This window comes from Erinaceus europaeus, chromosome 8 (assembly GCF_950295315.1).
Source record: "Erinaceus europaeus chromosome 8, mEriEur2.1, whole genome shotgun sequence".
Taxonomy (NCBI): Eukaryota; Metazoa; Chordata; class Mammalia; order Eulipotyphla; family Erinaceidae; genus Erinaceus; species Erinaceus europaeus.
The window spans coordinates 69,962,164-69,987,844 of NC_080169.1; the positions used below are offsets into that span (position 1 = coordinate 69,962,164).

At 38.9% G+C, this 25,681-nt stretch overlaps 1 protein-coding gene across 10 annotated transcripts in view; it reads left to right on the forward strand.

Annotated features, from left to right (window-relative positions):
* MAGI2 (membrane associated guanylate kinase, WW and PDZ domain containing 2) overlaps nucleotides 1-25,681 on the forward strand; it is a 1,693,309-nt gene that overhangs the window by 1,586,510 nt on the left and 81,118 nt on the right. For 9 of the 10 annotated variants that reach the window (XM_060196337.1, XM_060196338.1, XM_060196342.1 and 6 more), the window contains one exon: nucleotides 23,292-23,430. In XM_060196337.1, the coding sequence (XP_060052320.1) occupies nucleotides 23,292-23,430 (139 nt within the window). Of the gene's footprint in view, nucleotides 1-23,291; nucleotides 23,431-24,883; nucleotides 25,147-25,681 lie in introns of those variants that run through there. The other variant, XM_060196341.1, reaches the window with a different exon arrangement.

Sequence of the window (25,681 nt, forward strand, 5' to 3'; positions counted from 1 at the left end):
GTAAGACATTAGCTAGATTTATTCACTGTTATACATATCCTCTTTACACTTTCAATCAGACCTTCTTTCTCATCCTACGCCTTCTTCAATGAACATGGATCTCAGAACTATTTATGGCACATGGCTATGTATATTTTAAACAATATTTAAAAAGTTAAAGATAAATCAAGCATCTTAAATAATTTCCTGTTCACAGAAAATGAAACTTTTTTTAAACTTTGAACTAGGTAAAACTTACTATTGTTCTAGGGAGTCGGGCTGTAGCGCAGCGGGTTAAGCGCAGGTGGCGCAAAGCACAAGGACCGGCATAAGGATCCTGGTTCGAACCCCAGCTCCCCACCTGCAGGGGAGTCGCTTCACAGGCAGTGAAGCAGGTCTGCAGGTGTCTATCTTTCTCTCCCCCTCTCTGTCTTCCCCTCCTCTCTCTGTTTCTCTCTGTCCTATCCAACAACGACGACAACAATAATAACTACAACAATAAAACAACAAGGGCAGCAAAAGGGAACCCTGGCTCCCCACCTCTCTCCATTTCTCTCTGTCCTATCCAACAACAACAACAATAAAACAACAAGGGCAACAAAAGGGAATAAATAAATAAAATAAATATTTTTTAAAAAAACTTACTGTTGTTCTAGTCTCCCCCTCAATGACACTGAAGCAACTTCATAAACTGTTAGGAGTTCTGGGTTTGAGACTAAGAACCTGTGTCTTTTTTCTTTTTTAATTGATTGTTTGAGGGTGGGGATAATAGCATAATGGTTATGCAAAGAGACTCTCATTCCCGAGGCTCTAAAGTCATAGGTTCAATCCCCAGCAGAGCTGTGGGGCGGGGGAGGGGGGGGAGATGCTGGATGGATTTATTTATGAATGAGAGAGATGAAGAAAAGGAGCCAGAGCAATACTATGGCACATGGATTGCCTGGAATTGAGCTCAGGACCTCATGCCTTTATCCATTGGGTTACCTTGAGGTTTCAACCTGTGTGATTTCTGATTATGTTCAATATAAGCTATGTAGTGCTGCACAAGTCTTTATCCCTTCCTGAAACTGAGTCCTCACATAAAAGAATAACAGAGCTCATAGACTAATGAGATGGTCCCTTGGCCCTCAGTGTACCCATGTTGGTTTAATGTATGAAGTACATATTCTCAACAACAGTTTCCTTTATTTCCTTTGCCCTAAATCAGTTACTCAACCAATCATTGCCTCTTAGTCTCTCTCCCCCACTTCCTCCCCTTCTCTCTGGGATATATAAATGAATGCTTTCTCTGTGTGATGATGCAAAGGATATTACAGAAATACAAAATGTGATTGCAATCTTCAAATTGTATGTCAGGAAATATAGATATAAATTCCATATGAATTCACTTTCCAGTGCTTCTTACAGGACTCAGTAACTACAACACTTAGTATGTCTGTTTTTAGTTAGTTGTGCCCAAAATGGTTATTGTTATGTCAAATGTCAAAAAAGGGAAAACTACGCTCCACACTGTGACTGGGTCTTAAACTGAATCCTGGCAAAGTGCTGCTATTTCTATGTCTCCTTCCTATTGCAAATAGACTGTATTGTTTTGGGAACTGGGCAGTGGTGCACTTGGTAGAGCACACACATAACCATGCATGAGGGCTTGGGTTTAAGCCCCTGCCCCCCACCTGCAGGAGGAAGCTTCCTAAGCAGTGGAACAGTGATGCAAGTGTCTCTCTTCCTCTCCCCCTCCAACTTCTCTCTGTCTCTATCATAAAAACATATTGTATTATTTTTATTTGCATACACTTTTTTACTTCATATGACAACATATATTAAGGACTTTTGTTAAGTCCTTTTTCTCACAAAATTCGAATTCAAGTTTGGTCAAAATGAAGGTTATAGCACTTATTCATTCATTTAAGAAATATTTATGAAGTTCTTGTCTTATGCTAGCCGTCTATGAAAAACAATAGTGAACAAGGTATAGAACTGACCTCAAAGCATTCTCACCTCAATTTTTCTTTTATTGATTGATTGGGTGGGTGGGTGGGTAGGTGGGTGCTGGGGCTCAGTGCTGCACTATGAATTCACAGCTCCTGGAAGTCATTTTTTTTTTAAGATTTTATTTATTTATGAGAAAGACAGGGGAGAGAGAGAAAGAACCAGACATCACTCTGGTACATGTGCTGCCAGGGATTGAACTCAGGACCTCATGCTTGAGAGTTTAGTGCCTTAGTCACTGCGCCACCTCCTGGACCACCTGGAAGACATTTTTTCCATTTTTTTAAATTTCTACTTTTTAATTTTTATTCAACAGGACAGAGGTAAATTGAGAGGAAAGGGGATATAGAAAAGATGAAAGAAAGACAGACACCTACAGACCTGCTTCACCACTCATGAAACAGGACCCTGCGGGTGGGGCATGGGGGCTCGAACCTGGATCCTCGCACGTGGAATTAACTGAGTGCACCACTGCCTTGCCACTTCAATGTTTTTCTCTTGGCTTACACATCACCAACTTCTCTCAGCCTCCCTCTTTTTTTAAAAAAAAAATTTATATTTATTTATTTTCCCTTTTGTTGCCCTTGTTTAACATTGTTGTGGTTATTGGTGTTGTTGTTGGATAGGACAGACAGAAACGGAGAGAGGAGGAAAAGACAGAGAGGGGGAGAGAAAGACACCTGCAGACCTGCTTCACCGCTTGTGAAGCAACTCCCCTGCAGGTGGGGAGCTGGGGGCTCTAACCAGGATCCTTAAGCCGGCCCTTGTGCTTCACGCCATGTGCACTTACCCCGCTGCGCTACCGCCCAACTTCCAACTTCCTCAGTCTCCCTCTTTTACCAATCATTTTTAACCTTACACAGTAATGATTTTTGTCCCTAGTAATAGTAAATTTACCTATTATTTTTAAGCCATTTTGTTAGCTACTACTATTAATGACCTCCACCCTATTTGGCTCTTGATGCAAAAGTAATCTCACCATACTTTTTAAATAGTCCCATCAGTAATTTATCTTCAGAATCCAAACTGATTGACACACTCATCTTGACATGCTTTTTCACACTCTACTTCAGACTATTAACATGTCAATTTTAGCAGTGGCATACACAAAATAGTAAACATTAATACAATATGAAAAATGGTTAACTTTAGGGAAACAAGGAATTGTTATCATTTACAAGTATAGCAGATACTAATATAGATGGTATAAAGATACAGTCCTGCACCCGGGAGTATATTGTTTGGTAGATGTGGCAATAGCATTGGGGAAGATAAATAAGCAAAGAAATAGAGTAAGAGGCAGGGATGTTGGAGGCAGGTGGTCACACAGCCTGTAAAGCACCCTGGTCCCAACCTGCATAGAAGAAGCTTCACAAGAGGTGGAGCAGTGCTGTAGATGCTCTGTGTCTCTCTCCCTCCCTTTCTGTTTGTCTCTTTCCCTCCCTTTCTGTTTGTCTCTCTCCCTCCCTCTCTGTCTCTCTCCTTCCCTCTCTGTGTGTCTCTGCCTTCCTCTCTCTGTGTCTCTCTCCCTCCCTCTCTGTGTGTGTCTCTCTCTCCCTCTCTGTGTGTCTCCCTCCCTCTCTGTGTGTTTCTCTCCCTCCCTCTCTGTGTGTCTCTCTGTCTCACCCTTTGTCAGAAGGAAAAATAAAATAAAATGGCTCCTGGGAACAGGAGACTTATCATGCAGTGATAAACCTGGTAGAAAAGAGGAGAAGAAAGAAGATGAAAAAGAAGTGATGCAAAAAGTTTTGTAGGAAAGGTATAGATAAAGCACAGAGGACACAGGAAGTAGAGCACAGATTTCCCCTAGAGTTACTAGAGAAGACATTGTACAGTGGATGAGTGGAACCTCAAAAAATGGGCATAAATATGAAATAAGACTTAAGGGGTCAGGGGTTGAGCAGTAGTGCAGTGGGTTAAGCACACGTGGCACAAAGCACAAGGACTGGCTGAAGGATCCCTGTTCAAGCCCCCGGCTCCCCACCTGCAGAGGAGTCGCTTCACAAGCAGTAAAGCAGGTCTGCAGGTGTCTCTCTTTCTCTCCCCGTCTCTGCCTACCCCTCCTCTCTCCATTTCTCTCTGTCCTATTCAACAACAACAACAATAATAACTACAACAATAATAAAAAAACAAGGGCAACAAAAAGGAAAATAAATATATATATATGTATATATATATATATACATATATATATATATATATATACATGACAAAGCGTCAGAGAGAATGGCAAGAATGATTAGTAAAGGTGAAGGAGAACAGAATGAAATGCAAGCCAAATTAGCCTATAAGAATGGCAGGGGTAAGCAAAAAGGTTTGAGTTTTCAGACCGTTTTTTTTTTTGTTGTTTTTTTTTTTACTTAGAAAGATCAAGACAGAAGATGGAAATTCTGGCTTCTGCACCTCATAAAGAATTTTGGTTCATATTCCTAGAGGGAGAGCAAAGTTAGGGGAAGAGGGCTCTAAACTCCAATTCCATCAGAACCTGGAAAGAGAAGAGGAGAAAAGGAAGAACATTTGGAAGTAGTAAAAGTTGTGGGTATGACACAGAAAGATAGAGAAGGCAAGACCATAGAAAAAAAATTGATATATATGTATATATACATATACATATATATATATATCATAGAGTTATAGAAATAATAGTCAATGATAATGAAAGGAAAAAAGAAAGAAAGAGCAAGAGAGAAGCAGAGAGAGAGAGAGAAGAAGAAAAGAAACCACAGTACCAAAGCTTCCTTCAGTGTTCTGGGGACCACTACAAACCTAGGTCACATACATGGCAAAATAGAGTACTATCCAAGTGAGCTAATTTGAAAGACCCTGCAGGCGGCAATCTTCACCATGTGCTAGGAGTTTGAATTCTTTTCAGGAAGCATGGGGAGGATATTTAAGAAAGAAAGAGACCAAGTCAGAAGTGAGCTTTAAATAGTGTGTCATCTCTGTGGACCAAAGGAAGTTCAAGAAGAGAGGAATATTAAATGGAATATGGTAGCATGAGACCCAGGAAATCACAGGACATTGATGAGAGAGACAAGGAGTAAAACTGATGGGACATGGAGCTGGTTAAATGCAAAGGCGACTCTGAAATCTTTAGCATTTCCAAAAGCACATCCAACTCAGAGACCCTAATATCACATGCCTTTCTAGAATGACGGCTTAAGAGACTATCTGGATAGAAATGAAATGTGAAAACACATAAAGGTTCCAAAAGAAGCTTCCCTAATATTATTTTGGTAAGGATACTACCTCCTGAATTTAATGTCTTCTTCTTGAATTATTTCTTAAATCCCCTGTCTTAATCTGTTCAGGCTGTTTTAGTGAAATGTCACAGACTAGATAGATAGCCTGTAAACAAGAGAAAATTATTTTTGGTTAAAGTCTACATCCTGGCCCTGTGGAAGAAGGTGGTAGAAAAAGCAAAGGACTTTTCTGGGTCTTTTATAAGGCTCTGGTCTCATTTAATGAAGGCTTCACCCACTTGACCTCCCAAATGCCCACCACCATTATCTTGCAGTTAGGATCTCTATATTGTGGAGACATAAACATACAGACTATAACAACCTTCATACGTCATATTATTCATTGTTTCAAAATTTATCCTTACCCCATACCATCTGAACTTGAGTGCTTGTGCATCTTTCCTTTCACTCCCTGCCTGATTTAAGCTTTTTCTTCTCCATATTCTGTGTCTTGGAACATCATCATTATGTCTGCATCATTCAAATTCTCTTGTCCTCTAGTTTTTTGTTCTATGTGACTTCAAAGCTCAAAAGGGCAGGTTTCGGGGTGTCTCTCTCCTTCTCCGGCAGGGTGTCCTCCAGGGGAAAGGTAACGGGCTGGTGCTTTCTCGCTCACAACAGGGGTGACACGAAGTAAAAGACACCAGGGGACTCTTAGCGTGAATCTAGAATCTGAGTCCTTAGAGTCCCAGAATCCTAGAGTCCGTTTATTAGCAACATGGACATGAGTTAAATAGAAAAGCAATGAAGTTAATTATTGTTGAAATATGACAGAAATTACAGGTTTCTTAACAGTCAGCATGCCCCTATGGTAGGGGGCTGGTATGATAGGAATTGATGAGATATAAGACAGTTATTCTCCATAACACAAGCAACTTAATTATCCAAAGGTATTTGAGAGAAGCATAGGGGTTAAACCCATAGGGTGAGACAGAGAGAAGATGGATATCAAAAGGCCATATAGTTTGGCATTTCTCTTGTCTGGGGTCTGAGGTGTGTGATGAAGTGTGTGATAAGGTGTGTTCTTCTGTGATCAGAAGGTGACTTTGAATGAGTGAATCTGCGGCCATGTGGCCTGCAGTTAATGGAGGGAAGTACTGGGGTATCTGTGGGCCTGAGAGTCAAGAAGGAAAGAACCAAGTCTGAGTTTCCCCCCTTATGCTCACCTCGGTTGAGAGAGACTTACCAAGAGGTTATCTTCTCAGACCTCCATCCAAAGATGGGGGTGGTTCTCCCTAAGCTCTATCAGGCTCACACATGTTCCCAACATCTCCTCCTAATTTCTTTAATTAATGAACAGTGTTTATGGATCAATGTCAGTTAGAGCATTTCTTTCCTCTAAAGGAATACGAGTGTAAGGGTGAACTGAGACTCTCTGTACTGTAACATTAATTATGTCATGTATGCGTTTCTTGAGGAATTGAATGAGGCAAGGAATAATCAGCGATAGAGCTACCATAGCTAGCAAAGGGCCTAGGAGAGGCAGAAGCCAAGTAGTTAAAGGAGAAGAGAACCAGGAGTTAGTAGCGAAAGAGGAAAAGGAATTCTTAATATCACAGCTAAGTTTGTGCAAGATATTAACATTTCGGTTTTACAAATCTAATTTCATTTACAAAAAAACAACATTCTTCCTGCAATGCTAGGCAAAGACCACCCCGTTCTGCATATATTAAGTCCAAACCACGACGGTTCTGGAGTACCACCTTGGCAAGGGAGTTTATCTGTCTCTGGAGAGATTCCAAGCTGTCAGAGGTAAAGTCAACGGACTGTTGGAGCTGATTTTCAATGCGTCCAGCAGCAGAGAGAGATTGTCCCAAAGCTCCAGCAGCAATTCCAAAGGAAGCGGTCAGTTGATGTGATGTCCAGGGGAAGAAACAGCACGTCTGGTCCTCTGGTGGGTCAGTGCCAGCTGATGAAATTCTTCTTCTTCATAGAGGGTCAGCTGTGGAATAAGAAAAACTAGGAGGCAAGGACCAGGTAAAGAAGAACTGACACGAAAATTAGGTCAGCAGAAAGAGAACTGGGTAGGCTGGTGAGGTTAGCTGGAGTATATACTGGCATGGTGTCCTTTAATGGTAAGGACTTGCCAACAGGGACTCTGTGGATTTTCCAAGAGCAGTAATGTCATCCACCATAATAAAAAGAAAACAGACATTCCAGCATTGAAAAAAGAAAAAAAAAATGTGTCTCTATGACTATGTGTCTCTATAAATTGGGTGGCTTTGTCAATGAGATATAATAAATGGACAATTCGAATTTCTGTAAAAATTAAGAAGGTTTAGTAAAGTTACTTCATTGATACTTTAGCCAACTGAATACTGGGGGGTGCATTCCCCTTCTTTTTTTATTAATTGAGCTTAAGGGTTATAGTTTTTCTTGTTTGAGTTGTAGCCCACATAAATTTAGAAAAAGTACCAATTGAGAAAAAAAATTGTTTACCAAACATGGGCAGGTGAGTTACATCAATCTGCCAGAGAGCACTGGCTTTTATCAATGGGGATTAGTCTTCAAATTCTGCATAGCAGGATCTTAATTAAACAAAGCAGGAGCCAGTAAAGTGCTCTCACTATGGCAGGTCAAGCGTTAAAATTTAAGATGCTTGTAAAAAATGAAAAAAAATTTTAGGATATGAGTGACTTTAGGAGTCATCACACACCCGTAAATAAAAAAGAAAAATGTTTGTCTTTAAATCTTACCATATGAGCAGTCGGTTCTTCATCTGTAGATTGTACCTATAATTATTTACTTAAGAGAAAATAATGTGTACCAAGTTAGAAGTTTAATGGTTAGAATTGGCTTGAGTTCCTTCATATGATTTTAGAAGGCTCTTTATTAAAATATCCCAGTATGTTATAGAAAGTCAATACCTAATGTGTTGACATGATAAAATGCTTACTATTATTATTATTTTTTAATCACTTAAACAATTTTAAACTTAGTTTGTTAGAATCTTTGTTTATCACAAAGCTTATCACACCCTTAGGGCAGCTATAAACAAGGGTGGGTACACAACTTAATTGATCTTTCACTTAAAAAGCTAAGATAAACCTCATAGCTTAAATGTTTAAAATTAAATTTTTACTGTTACATTTATTTTAGATGACAATATTAGACTAAATAATTTTGTTGAATCACATCTGCCGAATAAAAAAAATTTTATCAGGCCAGGAATATCATGTTTAACCCTTTATTCCTGGCAAGGCCACTGCTCTACACTGACTGGGTTATTAGAAAGCCAGTTCAAACATGGAATTAACAAATTAAAAAACAGTGGCAGTTGGTATTGGGGTGCTGTTAAGGTTTACAATTCTCACAAGAGTGAGAGAGACTGTAGAGGCATTTTACCATGCCTAGAGATCTCAGAAAATCTTTTAACTAATGAATTGATGCTGATATTAGCTATCAGAAGGATGAAACTGTCTTATATTTTAGTCTGGTAAAGGTGTGCCAACTCTACAAGTCAGGATCTTTAAAATCACATTCAGCTTAACTAAATCTTATTTAAAACTTAAAACAAAATCTAGTTATTTCAGAGGGTTAACACACATTAGTGAAAACAAAGTTAGCACACAAATTTAGAACAGACATTCTTGGTGAAAAAAATTTTTTCCTTAGCTCACAGCCACTCCCCCCCACCCCGACCCCAGGAGGGGTGGGTGTGGCTAGAGGAATGACTGACTGCAGTCTTTGCCAATCTGTGGAGCAGGAGCTCTGTGATGTGATTGGCTGCACGGATGGAATAGGCGGGCTTAGTTTACCACCATGCCGAGAAAAAAATTTTGGAAGTTTCTTTTCTGGGCTAAGGTCCATTTTAGATTTTTAAAGAAACAAATCATTAAATTGCTATCAAAAGTGTGTGTTGGTTCTCTAATAACCTTTAAGTTAAAGAGACTGTCTTGTTTGATTGATTTCTTTCTTTCTTTAAAGAATAACTTGCTAGCCAGGTAATATCTCACTCAGAACTGGTTTAATCGTTTTCTGAGGGCTCTGGCTGTCACAAAAAAGCTTTATCTTTTGTGTTTTCCTTTTAAGCAGTAAATAGCAGTTTTAAGACCATGCCTAGATTCACTTTAATATCTGATTGACTCAGAAATTAGGAGAGGGTATAGAACAAAATGCCACAAAAGTGGGAGAGAAAAAAATTAGGTCAGACTCATTTAAGATTAAACATGGGAAGGACACTCAGTTTCTCAGAGCCTGGTCAGGGTTCTGATCTGCTGAGGTTCCTTCTCTGCGTCCACTCCACGAGCTTCCCTGGAGCTTGAAGGATAGGGAGAAGGAGAGAAAGATCACAGGGACTCAAACGAGAGCCTTGGGGTTACCTTCCGATGTACTTTGGTACTGCTTCTTCATTCCTGGAGTCACGGTCCCGATCCTCTACGGTTGGGCCAGCATTTTTTTCAACCGGGTGCTTGGGGTCGGGAAATTCTGCCCCACGCTTTGGGTGCCAGATTTCAGGGTGTCTCCTTCTCCGGCAGGGTGTCCTCCAGGGGAAAGGTAACGGGCTGGTGCTTTCTCGCTCACAACAGGGGTGACACGAAGTAAAAGACACCAGGGGACTCTTAGCGTGAATCTAGAATCTGAGTCCTTAGAGTCCCAGAATCCTAGAGTCCGTTTATTAGCAACGTGGACATGAGTTAAATAGAAAAGCAATGAAGTTAATTATTGTTGAAATATGACAGAAATTACAGGTTTCTTAACAGTCAGCATGCCCCTATGGTAGGGGGCTGGTATGACAGGAATTGATGAGATATAAGACAGTTATTCTCCATAACACAAGCAACTTAATTATCCAAAGGTATTTGAGAGAAGCATAGGGGTTAAACCCATAGGGTGAGACAGAGAGAAAATGGATATCAAAAGGCCATATAGTTTGGCATTTCTCTTGTCTGGGGTCTGAGGTGTGTGATGAAGTGTGTGATAAGGTGTGTTCTTCTGTGATCAGAAGGTGACTTTGAATGAGTGAATCTGCGGCCATGTGGCCTGCAGTTAATGGAGGGAAGTACTGGAGTTTCTGTGGGCCTGAGAGTCAAGAAGGAAAGAACCAAGTCTGAGTTTCCCCCCTTATGCTCACCTCGGTTGAGAGAGACTTACCAAGAGGTTATCTTCTCAGACCTCCATCCAAAGATGGGGGTGGTTCTCCCTAAGCTCTATCAGGCTCACACATGTTCCCAACAGGCAGTGGATGCCTCAATGGGTAAAGTTCATTTCTTCCTGTGTATGAAGCCCTGGGTTAAATCCCAGGTACTACGTTGGTGCACCAGAGAACTCCATGGGTGGTGGAGCAGTCTCTTCTCTTCCTTCTCCCAAAAATCATATTGGCAAGTGGCCAGAGAACAGAAAGATAAAATGTATATTCATTTTGTAGTTCTACTATAACAAGCTACCACAAGATTACTGATTTTTTTTAAATGCAAATGTATTCTCTTCCTGTTCTGGAGGACAGAAAGATGAATCAGTTTGATTGGGTTAAAATCAACTTCCCCGGGACTAGGCAGTGTTGTACCAAGTGCACAAATCTCTAGTCCCCAGCTGCAGCAGGAAAATCTTCATGAGAGGTGAAGCAGTGTTGCAGTTGTCTCTCTACTTTCTCCTTCTCTGCCTCCCTTCCCATCTCAATTTCCCTCTTTCCTATCAAATATAAAGAAAGGAAAATAATAGCCACCAAGAGCAGTGGATTCATCATGTTGTACAGGCACTGAGCCCCAGTGTTAACCATGTGGAAAAAAAAATTAAGTTCTCAGAGGCCCCGGCAGTGGCACACCTGGTTAAGCACACATATCACCATGCACAAGGTTTGAGCCCCCCCACCTACAGGGGGGGGATGCTTCACAAGAGGTGAAGCAGGCCTGCATGTATCTAACTTTTTTCCTCTCTCCCTTCTCTCTCCTCTTAATTTCCCTCTGTCTTGTCAAATAAAATAGAAAAGGAAAAGGGGGGGGGGGGAGGAGCAGGAAATGGCCATTAGGAACACTCAATTTGTAGTGCCAGACCAAACCCCAGCAACAACCCAAGTGAAAAAAATCAAGTTCTCCTGTCAGCAGAATTGGCTCCTTGTATAGGTAGACTCTAGAAAAGAATAGAATCCATTTCCTCACCTTTTCCAGCTCCTTGTACTTTCCTACATTCCTTAACTTTCCTCCATCTTAAAGTCAACAGAAGAGCACCTTCTTTCATCTCTGACCTCTGCTATGTCTCTCAGACTTCTTTATCTGTTTGACTTTTGTGACTACACTGTACCCACTCATATAATCAGGATAATCTGTACATCTCAAGAGCCCTAACTGCATCTGCGAAGTACCTTTTGGCATGTAAAGTAATATACTCACAGACTCCAGGGACAAAGATATAGATGTTTTTTCCAATAATGGGTAAGACACAGAACATGATTCTGTCAGTCACAAAGAATCAAAAACAGAGAGTCAGACAGTAACGCAGCGGGTTAAGCGCAGGTGGTGCAAAGCACAAGGACCAGCTAAGGGTCCCGGTTTGAGCCCCCCAGTTCCCCACTTGCAGGGGAGTCTCTTCACAATCAGTGAAGCAGGTCAGCAGGTGCCTATCTTTCTCTCCCCCACTCTGTCTTCTCCTCCTCTCCCCATTTCTCTCTGTCCTATCCAACAATGATAACAATAATAACAACAACAAGGGCAACAAAAGGGAATAAATAAATAAAATAAAGAAAAAGAATTGAAAACAGTTCTTAGCCCTATGAGTGCTCTGTTTGCTCTTCTACTCCCTCTACAACCCCAACTCCAGTGAGACAGCCATTTTCCATGGTTCTGGATCTCAATAGACCCATGTAACTGTCTTCCCTCCCCTTGTATCTTCCAGACCAGAAGTGATAATGGCACCTGCCTTGTTTATACTTTGGTATCTTAACAGTCCTATTTTTTGGCTTGATATCACACACACACACACACACACACACACACACACACACACACACACCTTTTCAACAGTCCCATTATTAATTAATCTTCAGATTCCCAGATAAACAATACACTCCTGTTGGTATACCTTTCCACACTTGAGTTTACATATTTACCATAACAGGTCTAGACACAAGCCAAATAAATAAATAAATAAATAAATAAATACAATATGCTGGATGTTTGACTTCACAGAAACAAATAACCATTACATGTCAATATTAGCAGTCATCTGCAAAGCCTAGTGAAAATAAATAAATATCTGACTAAATAAGTATGCAGAATAATAAGCCATCATTTTCTCTCAATTACATCAAGGAACAGAAATAACAGCCTATGTAGTCCACAACAGAAAATTTCCTCTTTGATTTCCTTTTGTTTATATTTCAATTGACTAGGGAACGAGGCTTCATGACCTAACATAAGTGATTTCTGAGTAAATGGATCAGCCAGTAGCTGAGCTGCCAATGATAGCTTTCAATTCTTGCTCAAGCAGATAATTTTAAGATATTTCCCCAGACTCTTCTTCCTGTCTGAGCAGTCAAAGCAGCATATGAAAATGGAATGGCTGTGTTTATTTTTCTCTTCATAGAAAAGATCTTGCTTCATTCAGCCTGCTTGTCTCTAAAATCCTTTACATTCATGTCTGTAGCCATGCTGACAGTTATTCTGCTGATTAGCCTAGAGCTTGAATTATCTGTTCAGCTTTCAATGAAATTCATTTTCTAAGAACATTGATCTGAAATCACAGAATTTTTAAAGCATTCATATCCTATAAGGATTTTCAAAGACAGTCTTTCCCAAGCCAACAGACAACTTTTTGTTAAGTCTAAGCAAAATTTCTCCCCCCAAAGTGTATATATATATATATATATATTTTATATATATATATATATATATATGCCTCATTACCCCCATTAGCTCATATTCCCAATAACTCAGCTGCTTCTCTGCTGGAATCATTATAAGAAGCTTAACACGGTTTCTTTTTTTCCCTTGTCTGCTATTGTGATGACAATGATGATTATAATAACTACTACAATTAATAATAAAATATTTTATTTGTATAAAACTCAAAAAACATTTATACATATCTTATATTACTTATATGGTCAAGCCTAATTGATATATAATTTTCAAATCAAATTTAAAACTTATTAGAGATTTTAAAATATAGTTTAAGTAATAGAGTAAAAAATCCACTTCTGAAAAAAAAGATCCTTCTTTCATTGATGCATACATTCACTGAAAAAAGGTTTGTAGGAGCTTTCCATGTGGCTGAGACCCTTCCTTTTGTAGAGTTTACAATGTTACAGTAGGCAAAGGTAAGTTCATTCAGAAGAAATATTCAGGGGACAGATAACTCACCACTTCAGGTCCCTGCATTGTCTTGAGCACAATGCAGAATGCAAGTTCAAAGCCTGGCACCACATAGGAAGTGCTATGGCAATGGAAGTATGGCATCCATACTTCTCTCTCTCTCTCTCTCTCTGTGTGTGTGTGTGTGTGTGTGTGTGCATTTTTTCTGAATATCCACCAATGCCAGCTCCCTGATTTCAGTGACCAGATAAAGTACCACGTACTCCAGTAGGTATTATGCCCAAGTCAAAGACAAAACAGTTTTTGAGCTTGGACCAAATCTTTCCTAAAAGGTGAATACACACATGATAACAATTTATAATAAGGCCTACTGCCCATGTCAAGAAATAACCCCCTCAGAATCCTGCAATGTTCTGTTCCTTTCATGTTTGTGACTTTTCTAAGTAAGTTTGTGTGTTCAGACACAGCTTTGATCAAGCACTCTCCTATAAATCCAAAATGGTTATTTCAAATTTCTGTTAGAATGAGGTTTCATGAAAGATGCTGGGTTACTTTTTAAGTGACTAATATCTAGAATATGGTATAAAGAGAGTCTCGGGCAGTTTTCTGTTCTTTTTTAAAAATGTTTTTATTATCTTTATTTATTTGATAGAGACAGCCAGAAGTCAAGAGGGAAGGGGGTGACAGAGAGGGAGAGATATGTATCTCAATCACATATGTATCTCAATCACATATGTATCACATATGTATCTCAATTTTTAATTTGGTTAGAAGTTTTCTCTCTGGAAAGCCCTACTGACCTGATATGCCTTTGCTCAGGCAATCCTGCTCAATTTATAACAAGAACTGGGTCCTCTCACAGGCACTGGGATCTCATCTAATTCGATCACAATCTTATGAAAGGAACTGGTCCCTTAAGGCTTTTGCTATTACAGAATGTATTGCAGGGGTCTGGTGGTGGTACACCTGGTTAAGTGCACAAGTTAAAATGTACAAGGACCCAAAGTCAAGCCCCTAGTCTCCACCTGCAGGGAGGAGCTTCACAATGGGTGAAGCAGGTCTGCAAGTGTATCTTTCTCCCTCTCTATTTCCTCCTTCCCTTTCAATTTCTCTATCCAATAATGAATGTATATAGATATGACAAATTGTGCTGCTATATAAACATAGTTTTTTTGTATGGGTGTGTTTGATTCCTTTGGATCTAGCCCCAGGAGAGAAATTGCCAGATTGTAGGGTTATATTGAATGGAGCTTGAAGGAACCATCCTAAGGGAGACAAGCCAGAAAGAGAAGGATGAATATAGGATGATATCGTCATTTTTGAATAGGACAGAGAGAAAAGGAGAGAGAAGGGGAAGACAGAGAGGAGGGAGAGAAAGATAGACACCAGCAGACCTGCTTCACTGCCTGTGAAGTGATTCCCCGGCAGGTGGGGAGCCAGGAGCTCGAACCAGGGTCCTTACACCGGTTCTTGCGCTTCGCGCCACATGCTCTTAACCTGCTGGGCTACTGCCAGACTCCCCCATTTACATATTCAAAGCCACCTGAAAGTATTCAAGTAGACTGTTTTTGCCCTTTTGAGACCACATGGGCCCAGATCCAGTTATCAGAACACCCAATGTTCCAGTACCAAGCAGTTTTGATGACAATGGCCCTATAATACAGTTTGAGATCTGGGAGTGTGATGCCTCCAGTTCTGTTCTTTTTTCTCAAGATTGTTTTGGCAATTCTAGGTCTTTTCTGGTTCCAGATAAACATTTGTAGCATTTTTTCTATTCTCCTAAAAAATGTGCTTGGGATCTTGATGGGGATAGCATTAAATTTGTAGATGGCTCTGGGTAATATATTCATTTTGATGATGTTAATTCTTCCAACCCATGAGCATGGAATATTTTTCCACTTCTTTGTGTCTTTTTCAATTTCTTCGAGTAGTGACTCATAATTTTCAGTATACAAGTCTTTCACTTCTTTGGTTAGGTTTACTCCTAGATATTTTATTGTTTTTGTTGCTATAGTAAAAGGAATTGATTTCTGGATTTCAATTTCTTCTAACTTAGTGTTTGCATAGAGGAATGCCACTGACTTTTGAATGTTAATTTTGTAGCCTGACACCTTACTGTATTGCCTGATGATTTCCAAAAGCTTCTTGCTGGATTCCTTAGGTTTTTCCATGTATACTATCATGTCATCTGCAAATAAGGAGAGTTTGACTTCTTCTCTTCCAATCTGTATCCCTTGAATTTCTTGCTCCTGCCTGATTGCTATGGCAAGAACTTCCAACACTATGTTGAATAGTAATGGTGATAGTGGGCAGTTCTGTCTAGTACCTGATCTGAGTGGAAATGCTTCCAGTTTTTCACCATTAAGTATGATGTTGGCTGTAGGTTTGCTATATATAGACTCCACTATCTTCAGGAATTTTCCATCTATCTGGAACATGAATAGACACACTGATCAGTGGAATAGAATTGAGAGCCCAGAAATGAGGCCCCACACCTATGGACATCTAATCTTTGACAAAGGGGCCCAGACTATTACATGGGGAAAGAAGAGTCTCTTCAACAAATGGTGTTGGAAACAATGGGTTGAAACATGCAGAAGAATGAAACTGAATCACTCTATTTCACCAAATACAAAAGTAAATTCCAAGTGGATCAAGGACATGGATGTTAGATCACAAACTATCAAATACTTAGAGGAAAATATTGGCAGAACTCTTTTCTGCATAAATTTTAAAGACATTTTCAATGAAACGAATCCCATTACAAAGAAGACTAAGGCAAGTATAAACCTATGGGACTACATCAAATTAAAAAGCTTCTTCACAGCAAAAGAAACCACTACCCAAACTAAGAGACCCCTCACAGAATGGGAGAAGATCTTTACATGTCATACATCAGATAAGAGTTTAATAACTGACATATATAAAGAGCTTGCCAGACTCAACAACAAGACAACAAGTAACCCCATCCAAAAATGGGGGGAGGACTTGGACAGAATATTCACCACAGAAGAGATCCAAAAGACTGAAAAACACATGAAAAAAATGCTCCAAGTCTCTGATTGTCAGAGAAATGCAAATAAAGACAACCATGAGATATCACTTCACTCCTGTGAGAATGTCATACATCAGAAAAGGTAACAGCAGCAAATGCTGGAGAGGCTGTGGGGTCAAAGGAACCCTCCTGCACTGCTGGTGGGGATGTAAATTGGTCCAACCTCTGTGGAGAACAGTCTGGAGAACTCTCAGAAGGCTAGAAATGAACCTACCCTATGACCCTGCAATCCCTCTCCTGGGGATATATCCTAAGGAACTCAACACACCCATCCAAAAAGATTTTTGTACACATACATTCTTGGCAGCACAATTTGTAATAGCCAAAACCTGGAAGCAACCCAGGTGTCCAACAACAGATGAGTGGCTGAGCAAGTTGTGGTATATATACACAATGGAATACTACTCAGCTGTGAAAAATGATGACTTCACCATTTTCAGCCGATCTTGGATGGACCTTGAAAAATTCATGTTAAGTGAAATAAGTCAGAAACAGAAGGATGAATATGGGATGATCTCACTCTCAGGCAGAAGTTGAAAAACAAGATCAGAAAAAAAAAAAAAAAAACACAAGTAGAACCTGAAATGGAATTGGCATATTGCCCCCAAGTAAAAGACTCTGGGGTGGGTGGGTGGGGAGAATACAGGTCCATGAAGGACGATAAATGACATAGTGGGGGTTGTATTGTTAAATGGGAAACTGGGGAATGTTATGCATGTACAAACTATTGTATTTACTGTTGAATGTAAAACATTAATTCCCCAATAAAGAAATAAATTTTAAAAAAAAAAAAAAGAACACCCAATGATGAGGCCTGTGATAGGTAGCAGCAAAGACCTTCATTTGGATTTTCTTTTCAAGCACTGGATGATTTCATTCAGACTCAGCCTCCAGTCCTCATTCTCTCAGTCCTTTAGCATTTGTCTCCTACAAGTTTACCTGTCTCCGACAATTTTTGTAGGTCACCATTATAAAACCACATTTGCTCTCCTGTAAGCTCTGTTGCAATTGCTATGGTTTGGCTGGAAATGCTTAAGGCAGTATTTCAAGAAAGCTTTAAGTTGTGCTGAGGTGCACTAAAGTTTAACTTACTATGTTATGAGAACAAAAATGGCTACTATAACTGAAAAAGCAAACCTAACATTCATTTACTCAATAGTGATTAACCAAGGGCCTATTTGCCAGGAATTGTGACAGTTATAGATGACACAAAGACAATGTTCTCTGCCCGTGAGGAGTCTGGAGATAGCAGGAGAAATGAGCCAGTAATTGAAGAATTATGATGACACTAACCTGTGGCCTCAGATCATTAGCCACAGAAATGGTCCACGGCTAAGTTCTTTCATGAAATAAGGAACAGAGATATCTATTGTTCATGGCATAAAATTCTAAAGGAGTTTAATACCGCATACTTAACTATCATCAAAGGTCATTTCAGTCATGTATAATCACGGGAAATAGTTTCTTTTGGGGCAGCAGTGGCCTAAGGGCAGTTAGCTGGCTATAATGAGCACTTTTTTTAATGGAAAAAAAAGTTTTCAGCAGAAACCACCATGACTCAGATCTGAAGTAAATCCAGGGTTAATCTAAAGATCTCATTGAGTCAAACCATACTCTTCCTTTTTTCCATTTTTATTCACTTTTCTTAGTGATTAAATGTGAATTACAAAATTATAAGAAAATAGGAGCATAAATCTACATCATTCCCACCATCAGAGTTCTATGTCCTCATCCCCCTACAGAAGAAACTGCAGTAGTTCACCCAAGGTCACAGATATAAGTTGACTTTATCTGTCTTTATATTTGTGTGTGTGTGTATTTTTTAAAATATATATATTTATTTATTCCCTTTTGTTGCCCTTGTTTTATTGTTGTAGTTATTATTGTTGTTGTTGATGTCATTAGATAGGACAGAAAGAAATGGAGAGAGGAGGGGAAGACAGAGAGGGGAAGAGAAAGATAGACAACCGTAGACCTACTTCACCACCTGTGAAGCGACTCCCCTGCAGGTGGGGAGCCTGGGCCTCAAACCAGGATCCTTATGCTGGTCCTTGCACTTCGCGCCACCTGCACTTAACCCACTGCACTACTGCCCGACTCCCTATATATATCTTTTTGGCACATTTTTTATGCAGTCCTGTCTTCAATTTCTTTTGAAGTCACACTAAACCTATTACTACTTTCAAGTGCCCTTCGTTTTTTTCCTCTCAAATAAGCAAAATAGTGCCTGACTTCCTCTGGTGTTTTCCTTTTCAGTGATGCTATAAAAACAAAGATTCCTAGTGACAAATATTTTGAGTGCCATGGAATTAGGGTCCAGAGTCCTCTGACCATCTTCCCCTAACATTTCGCTCCTCTGGAGGTATGGACCAAAATTCTTCTTGGGGTGCAGAAGGAAGAAGTTCTGGTTTCTGTAATTGCTTCTCCACTGGACATGGACATTGGCAAGTTGATCTGTAACTCCAGCCTGTCTTTATCTTTCCCTAGTAGAGTAGGGCTTTGGAGGGGTGAGGTTCCAGAAAATGTCAATGACATCATTTGGACATAGAGGTCAGGGTAGACTCATAATAGCATCTGAAACTTGGTGCCTGAAAAGCAGTGAGATATCAAGCAGGACAAAATGTTTAATAAAAAGGAAATAAAGAGTAGGGAGAGAGAAGATGAGAATAGAGATCCTGAAGTGGAAAAAAAATAGGATGTTTATTTGAGGTATGTTTCTCTGGGCCCATAAATTTAGTAATCTCTGCTTGATCTGGATAGATAACATGAAGGTAGACTAGAAATATTGTCCAGGAGGATGGTTTTAAAGTTAAGAATAAAATTTGAAAGCCAGATTAGGGCAGAAAGTAGTTTACAAACTCAAAAATATATATATAATTAACTATTAAGCACATCAGTCTGACCTAGGGCTAATGCATCTTCATATTTAGCCCAGGAGCCTATAAACCTTAGAGTCAGTCTGAGCTCATAGTCCATGGTCACATCTGGGAACCCTCTACCTCTAGGCTGCACTCATCACAGACCCAGTCTTCCTTCAGTGGCAGAGTAGGATGAACCAACCTCCCCTTTTTGAAGAGTAGGGCAGTCCTTACCATTGTTTGTTTACAATGAAGGAAAGTCCTGAAGAGGCTCACAGAAGGGTTTATATAAGATTCCTGATGGAAGTGACTGGTGATTCAAACCATACCGTTTTTGTATGACTTGGCTATAAAAATACATATAGTATAGAGTTTAAATTTCTTTGTACAATCTGAACTGGTGACCACTTAAGAAATAGTAAGAACAAAAAAGAAAAGAAAGAGAGAGAGAAAGGAAAGAAAGAAGGAAGGAAGGAAGGAAGGAAGGAAGGCTGGTTGAAAGAGGAAGGAAGGAAGGAAGGAAGGAAGGAAGGAAGGAAGGAAGGAAGGAAGGAAAGAAAGAAGGAAAGAAAGAAGGTAGGGAGGAAGGAAGGAAGGAAGGAAAGAAGGGAGGGAGGGAGAAAGGAAGGAAGGGTATGGCATGAACTTTTATTTGCCTTTGGTCTTCCAATAGGAAGAAAAATTCTACCTACAAAGTTTGGCACATTCAAGGATTGGTAATAGTTATACTTAAAAAAAAAACCCATTATATGTAAGCAGAAGTGTATGCGTGGAAATGCAGAAGTTACTAGGCAATGTGATAAGATACAGTCTTACCCCACTAAGTCCCAAAACATTGGGCCTAAAACACTGCTGTTAGGTTATTCGTTTCTTCCAGAAGACCACAGATAAAAGTATAACTTCCAGAGAGGAAATAAATGAATGCCTAGGATCCTACCTGATGTCCTTTTGTCAGTCCTGAATTTGATGTCTCCTTGACCTACACAAATCAACATGTATTTCTCATATCTGCTCAGTAACTTTCTTTCCCCATCTCATTACTACAAGCCCCTTCTCTCTTGATATTCCTGCTCTCATCTCTTTAACTGTCTCTCAATTCTGATAACTTGATATTTAAAAGTTCTCCAAAAACAACTAGAGAATATGTTTAAAGATTATTTTAGTAACAGCTCTTTGATGGAAATCCTGGGGAAGGAATGACTACATCAGAGTCATATTGTTTTGTTTTATTTTGTTTTTCCTTCATCAGTGAAAGAGTCAAAAATTTCCCATTGGTTTTATGTAATGAATTTCCTGATTTGTATGTAGTATATTTTTTAAATGTGTATTAGTGATTTAATAGTGGTTTTTAAGATTATATTTTATGATCTTATATGTCTTGTTTAATCATATAATTTAAATTTTATACAATTATAGTTTCACACTACCCTACTAAAATTCTGTCCCACCCTTCTAACTTCACCCCTACTTCCACCCCAACGATAACCATTATAGTTCTCCCAAAGTCTTAGAGATAACTTGGTTTTTTGCTATTCTTTCTTTTTTTCTTTCTTTTCTTCCTTCCTTCCTTCCTTCCTTCCTTTCTCCTAAGTGCATGTTTCAATTTTTTTATGTTTTACATGAGTGAAACCATCCAGTAGTTTTGCATGTGACATTCTATTTGTTTTTTTTAATTTTATTCCCATTTGTTGCGGTTGTTTATTGTTGTAGTTATTGTTGTTGTTATTGATGTTGTTGTTGGATAGGACAGAGAGAAATGGAGAGGAGACAGGGAGACAGAGAGTGGGAGAGATAGACACCTGCAGACCTGCTTTACCACCTGTCAAGCGACCCCTCTGCAGGTGGGAAGCTGAGATCTTTACACCAGTCCTTGCGCTTTGCACCACCTGAGTTTAACCCGCTGTGCTACCTACTGCCTGACTCCTTGCATGTGACATTTTAAAGTGATGCTCCGTGACAGTAATGAAGTCAGACGGGGTCAGCTGGTGGAAACAGAACCTTATCTCCCCTGACAAATCCATCCTGTGATACACCCAAGTGATAAGAGGATGAAAGTGTGAAAATTATTTTTAAACAATTTCACTTCAGATAGTTTACATAGTAATGGTATTGAAATGAATATTGAAACACTTTATAATGTACATAATTTTACAAAAAAAAAAAAGATAGGGGATAGAGGTATGGAGAGCAAACCTTGGGCTGAATTTGCCACCTTTGACGCTAGATTCAAATGGCCCACTTTCACAATATGCCTAGCACCTTCTGGTATTTAAACTCTATGGCAGTGGTTCCATTTATTGGGGTTGGAATTTAGTAGGGGAAACTCTTTCAAAGAAAGAAAATAAGCCCAGTCTGCTGGTATTGAGCTTCCAGCAAAGACTTATAGTTATCAATCATCTATGGGCATCTACACTTAAGAAGAAAATCCAGTCAGGAATAAAGACTATATTATAGCTTCATTTGAACTTCTATCTCATTTCAATTCAATACTATGTCATAAGATTACACCCCTTGGATGGGGACTGCTGGGCAAGAGATAATTGGCCCCACTTCTTCCACTGACTTGAACATGTGGCCTCTGGCAAGCTACTCAACAGGCTGTGCCTGTTGTCTCCTAGGAAAGGAGCCAATTAAGAAGACCTAAAGAAAAGTGTTGCAAACATTGGCACTAAAACAAATCAATTTAGTCCTGTCTTTCCTGAGTCATCTGTGCAATGTGGAAGTCATGCCACTTAGGTCAACCTCGTCTACTGTCTAAAACCTTATTTCCAAAAGCCACTGAATTCACAAGGGAAAGGCTTACCTTCATTATCTTGGAGTCTCTACTCTTCCATAAACTTCTTCAGGGATATTATCACTTGGTTCTTTCTCCCCTACTGTAATGCCCTCTTGTCAACTTTTATTTTTCCTGTTCTTTCCCAGCCCCAGCCTAGAGTTCCTACCTTGATATTCTCTCCCATAGAGATTTTATTTGTAATAGTGTTTGCATTATAGAGTCCAGGCTGAAAAAAATGCTTTGTTTAAGGGGCCCAATTAAAGTAGCATTTTTTTCAAAACAACTCATTATGCTTTTCCTAGCCAATCTGTCTTAAGTGACTTGCGCTGAAATGAAACCCTTAAGATTCTAGATTGTAATGGCACAGTGAGAGTTGTGTGATGGGCAATAGTTCAGTGGTCTATTGCAAAAGGCTAAGTAGGAATTTCCAAATCATATCTGTCAATTAAAGAGAGATAATTATTTAACCAAATAGATTCTGGAAACCAGGTGTGAGCATAGCAAAGATTTAGCAAGGGCATTAGTCATGTGTAGAGAATGGGAGATCTCATTTTTAATTCAAAGGGCCATGATAGAAAACTCATCATCAAATTTGAATATCAACCAACTATTATTTACAAAGAAAGCAATGTCACAAAAGCACCTAGGGAAATATAAATGATGCATAACAAAAATGCTCAGAGAAGCCCCAAAACCAATTACTCCACCAACATGCTGAATTAGATTCTGCAATAAGCCCAGAGATTGAGTGGTGTTCAATGAGATGGTATGAAAATATTTACTTCCTGATCCAATGTAGAGATGCCAGGTTATTTTTAATTGTAATAACAAACATACTCCCTGATTTTTAAAATACTAAATGGTTAAACTCTGGTATCTACCAACAGACTAAATATAAATTGCACAGTACTACAATGTCTGCGGTCTGAGTTTTAATTTCTGTGAAGGCAAATATAAGTTTGATAGCCAAGTTCAAGATGCAGCTATGAATCAGCCTCTTCTAAGAAGCAGTAAGCTCTGACCTAATTGTTCAGGTGCTCTCTGGAAATAAAACTAGTAGTCTATGGATACCTTCCTAGTGTGTTGCAAATGTAACTTAAGTAAACGCACCTTTGGCTAACCTCATGCTTCTTTAATTAACAGGTAGGCGATCAGATTATTGAAATCAATGGGGAGAGCACGAGGGACATGACGCATGCTAGAGCGATAGAACTCATCAAATCTGGAGGAAGAAGAGTGAGGCTACTGCTAAAGCGCGGGACAGGGCAGGTCCCAGAGTATGGTGCGTTTCACATTTTGATTCAGCTTGTTTCTATTTCTTGTGTGTACTTAAATGCCTATGCTTTTATATGTAGAGGAAACTATACCCATTCTCTAGTTTTAGCTAAGTTAACATTTAGCTATCAATGGATACATATCTATATGCAAAGGTGTATATTTAAGCGGAAAATATATTCATGTGTAAGCACTTTCTTTTGCTCTCCAGTTAGGTAATGTTTAAAAGAGTTAACAGAGGACCTGTCAGGGCATCTCTGAGTGTGCTAGGAGACCCAGTACAAAACTTCTGTAACTTGACTGATATGATAGCCTTCTGCTCATTTGAGTCCACAGTAATTTATCAGTTATTTTTCTAAGGTACATCAAAACTATCCTAAATATTATATAAAGGAAGCCAGAAGACAGAACAAATGTTTACGGTGTAAACATTAAAATTTAAACTTCAGTTCACACAGTAGTTTCAATTCCTTACCATTTAGGAATATTCCCCAAAATTCACTCTTCAAGTGCATATCTGTATGCTTTTAAGAAAGGTTTTAAAGTATATTTTAATTCATAAACATGTATTCAAGAGTCTTTAATGATGTTATTTCCCAATAGTCCATTTAAGTACCACTGACATAATTTAGTATGTCAAAAACTGCTAGATGGTGGTTACATGAAAGTCATCAAAACCTGAGCTGGTCTCTATTAATTTCAGGGAATAAAAGAAAAACAGACATTGGATAAAAGAAAAGTACAGATAATACCCATATGGATTACGGAAATGTGACCTGCTGGCCTGAATAATTATATCAAACTGTTGATTTAGAGAAACTGACTCACTAGCACCCCTAGATCCCTTTTCCCTTCAAAAAGAAAAATCTAAATAATACCTTTCCGACCAAAGTATGCTTTTGCCTAAGTTAATTAATAATTGACTGAACACTTCCTTATTTAGCTGGGTAAATATAGTACTGAGCTCAGTTGAATTTTCTGAATTGAAAGGACTTTAAATATTTTTTATCTCTAGGTCTTAATCCTAAAACTGAGTCAGACACCATTAAGAAGTATCTGCCCAAAGAAGCATTTTATTTGTGCCCAAAGAAGCATTTTGCCCAAGGTCCCCACCCTTTATGCTTGAATCTAATACGATAGTTTTAACTATTAATCTGCACAATAAGCACAGGCTTGGTCATGCTAAATGGCACTGGCATTAATCCTTTTGTGAAGAACCTGAACTCTTGGAATAGAGTAACTCCTGGCATCTGACAGAATTAAGTGATTCAGTAGTACCTAATTAACCTGTGAAAATCTACTATTTCTAAAAATAAAAGTAGTAGTAAACAGTTTGTTTTAAAGTTGTTTCATTCCATAGCCAGACCTACTGTTCATGCCAAGGGACTTTCGTAGAGTTAATATTATTTTAACAAGTTAACCTTCAATAAATTATTCTGATTTTTTTTATTCTTTTGTAGAATCACAACACTTTCAGTATCTGCCATACCAGCTGCCTGTATATACTGTGTACTTAAAACAGTACCATTGACCAACCTGGCATGACTCAAACTGTAATACACAAGTATGAAGCTGCCTCAAAGCATCCTAAGGAAAAAATAAAATGTGTCTGAACAAGACAAAAGCTCAAGACCATGTCAATATTGTCCCATTCATAAAACCATCTGAAATCATATGGTTATGACCAAGTTCTAATATTAATCAACATAAAAAGTTTGTTAAATATCTGGGCATATTTCTGAGAGGTCAATCTTCAATATTATCAACTCTTAACAGCACTGAATATATTCTAAATACAGCATTAAATTACACCTGCTGGCAATCATAGAGCTTGTCAGCTACTTCTCATGTTACACTGATACGGATTTTGACTGTAAAATCCAGAGATTATGTCACAAAATAGCATATTTATTGGAGCAATCTCCTCTAGTGAAGTTGAACAGTACTTATAGCCAGTAATTATAAACTAAACATTTATTCTTCAGGAAAATCTAAGCTGAAAGATGCATGGTTTTGCAAGAGAAACAAAGAAGGGAAGGGATCAGGTAGGCATCTTTGAGGATAATCTCATCAAATAAAATTCCTGGAATCTTTAGCAGTTAATGAGAAAGTTGACTCGGAAATCCCCAAACCATATTCAGAATCTGCTGCAAGGATTCCTGGGACATGGAATGTAGTTGTAATTATTGTTGAGATTTAGTACAATGATACAGTAAGGATACACAGAGGAGTTCTATGGGGGAGAACAAAGGTAGAAT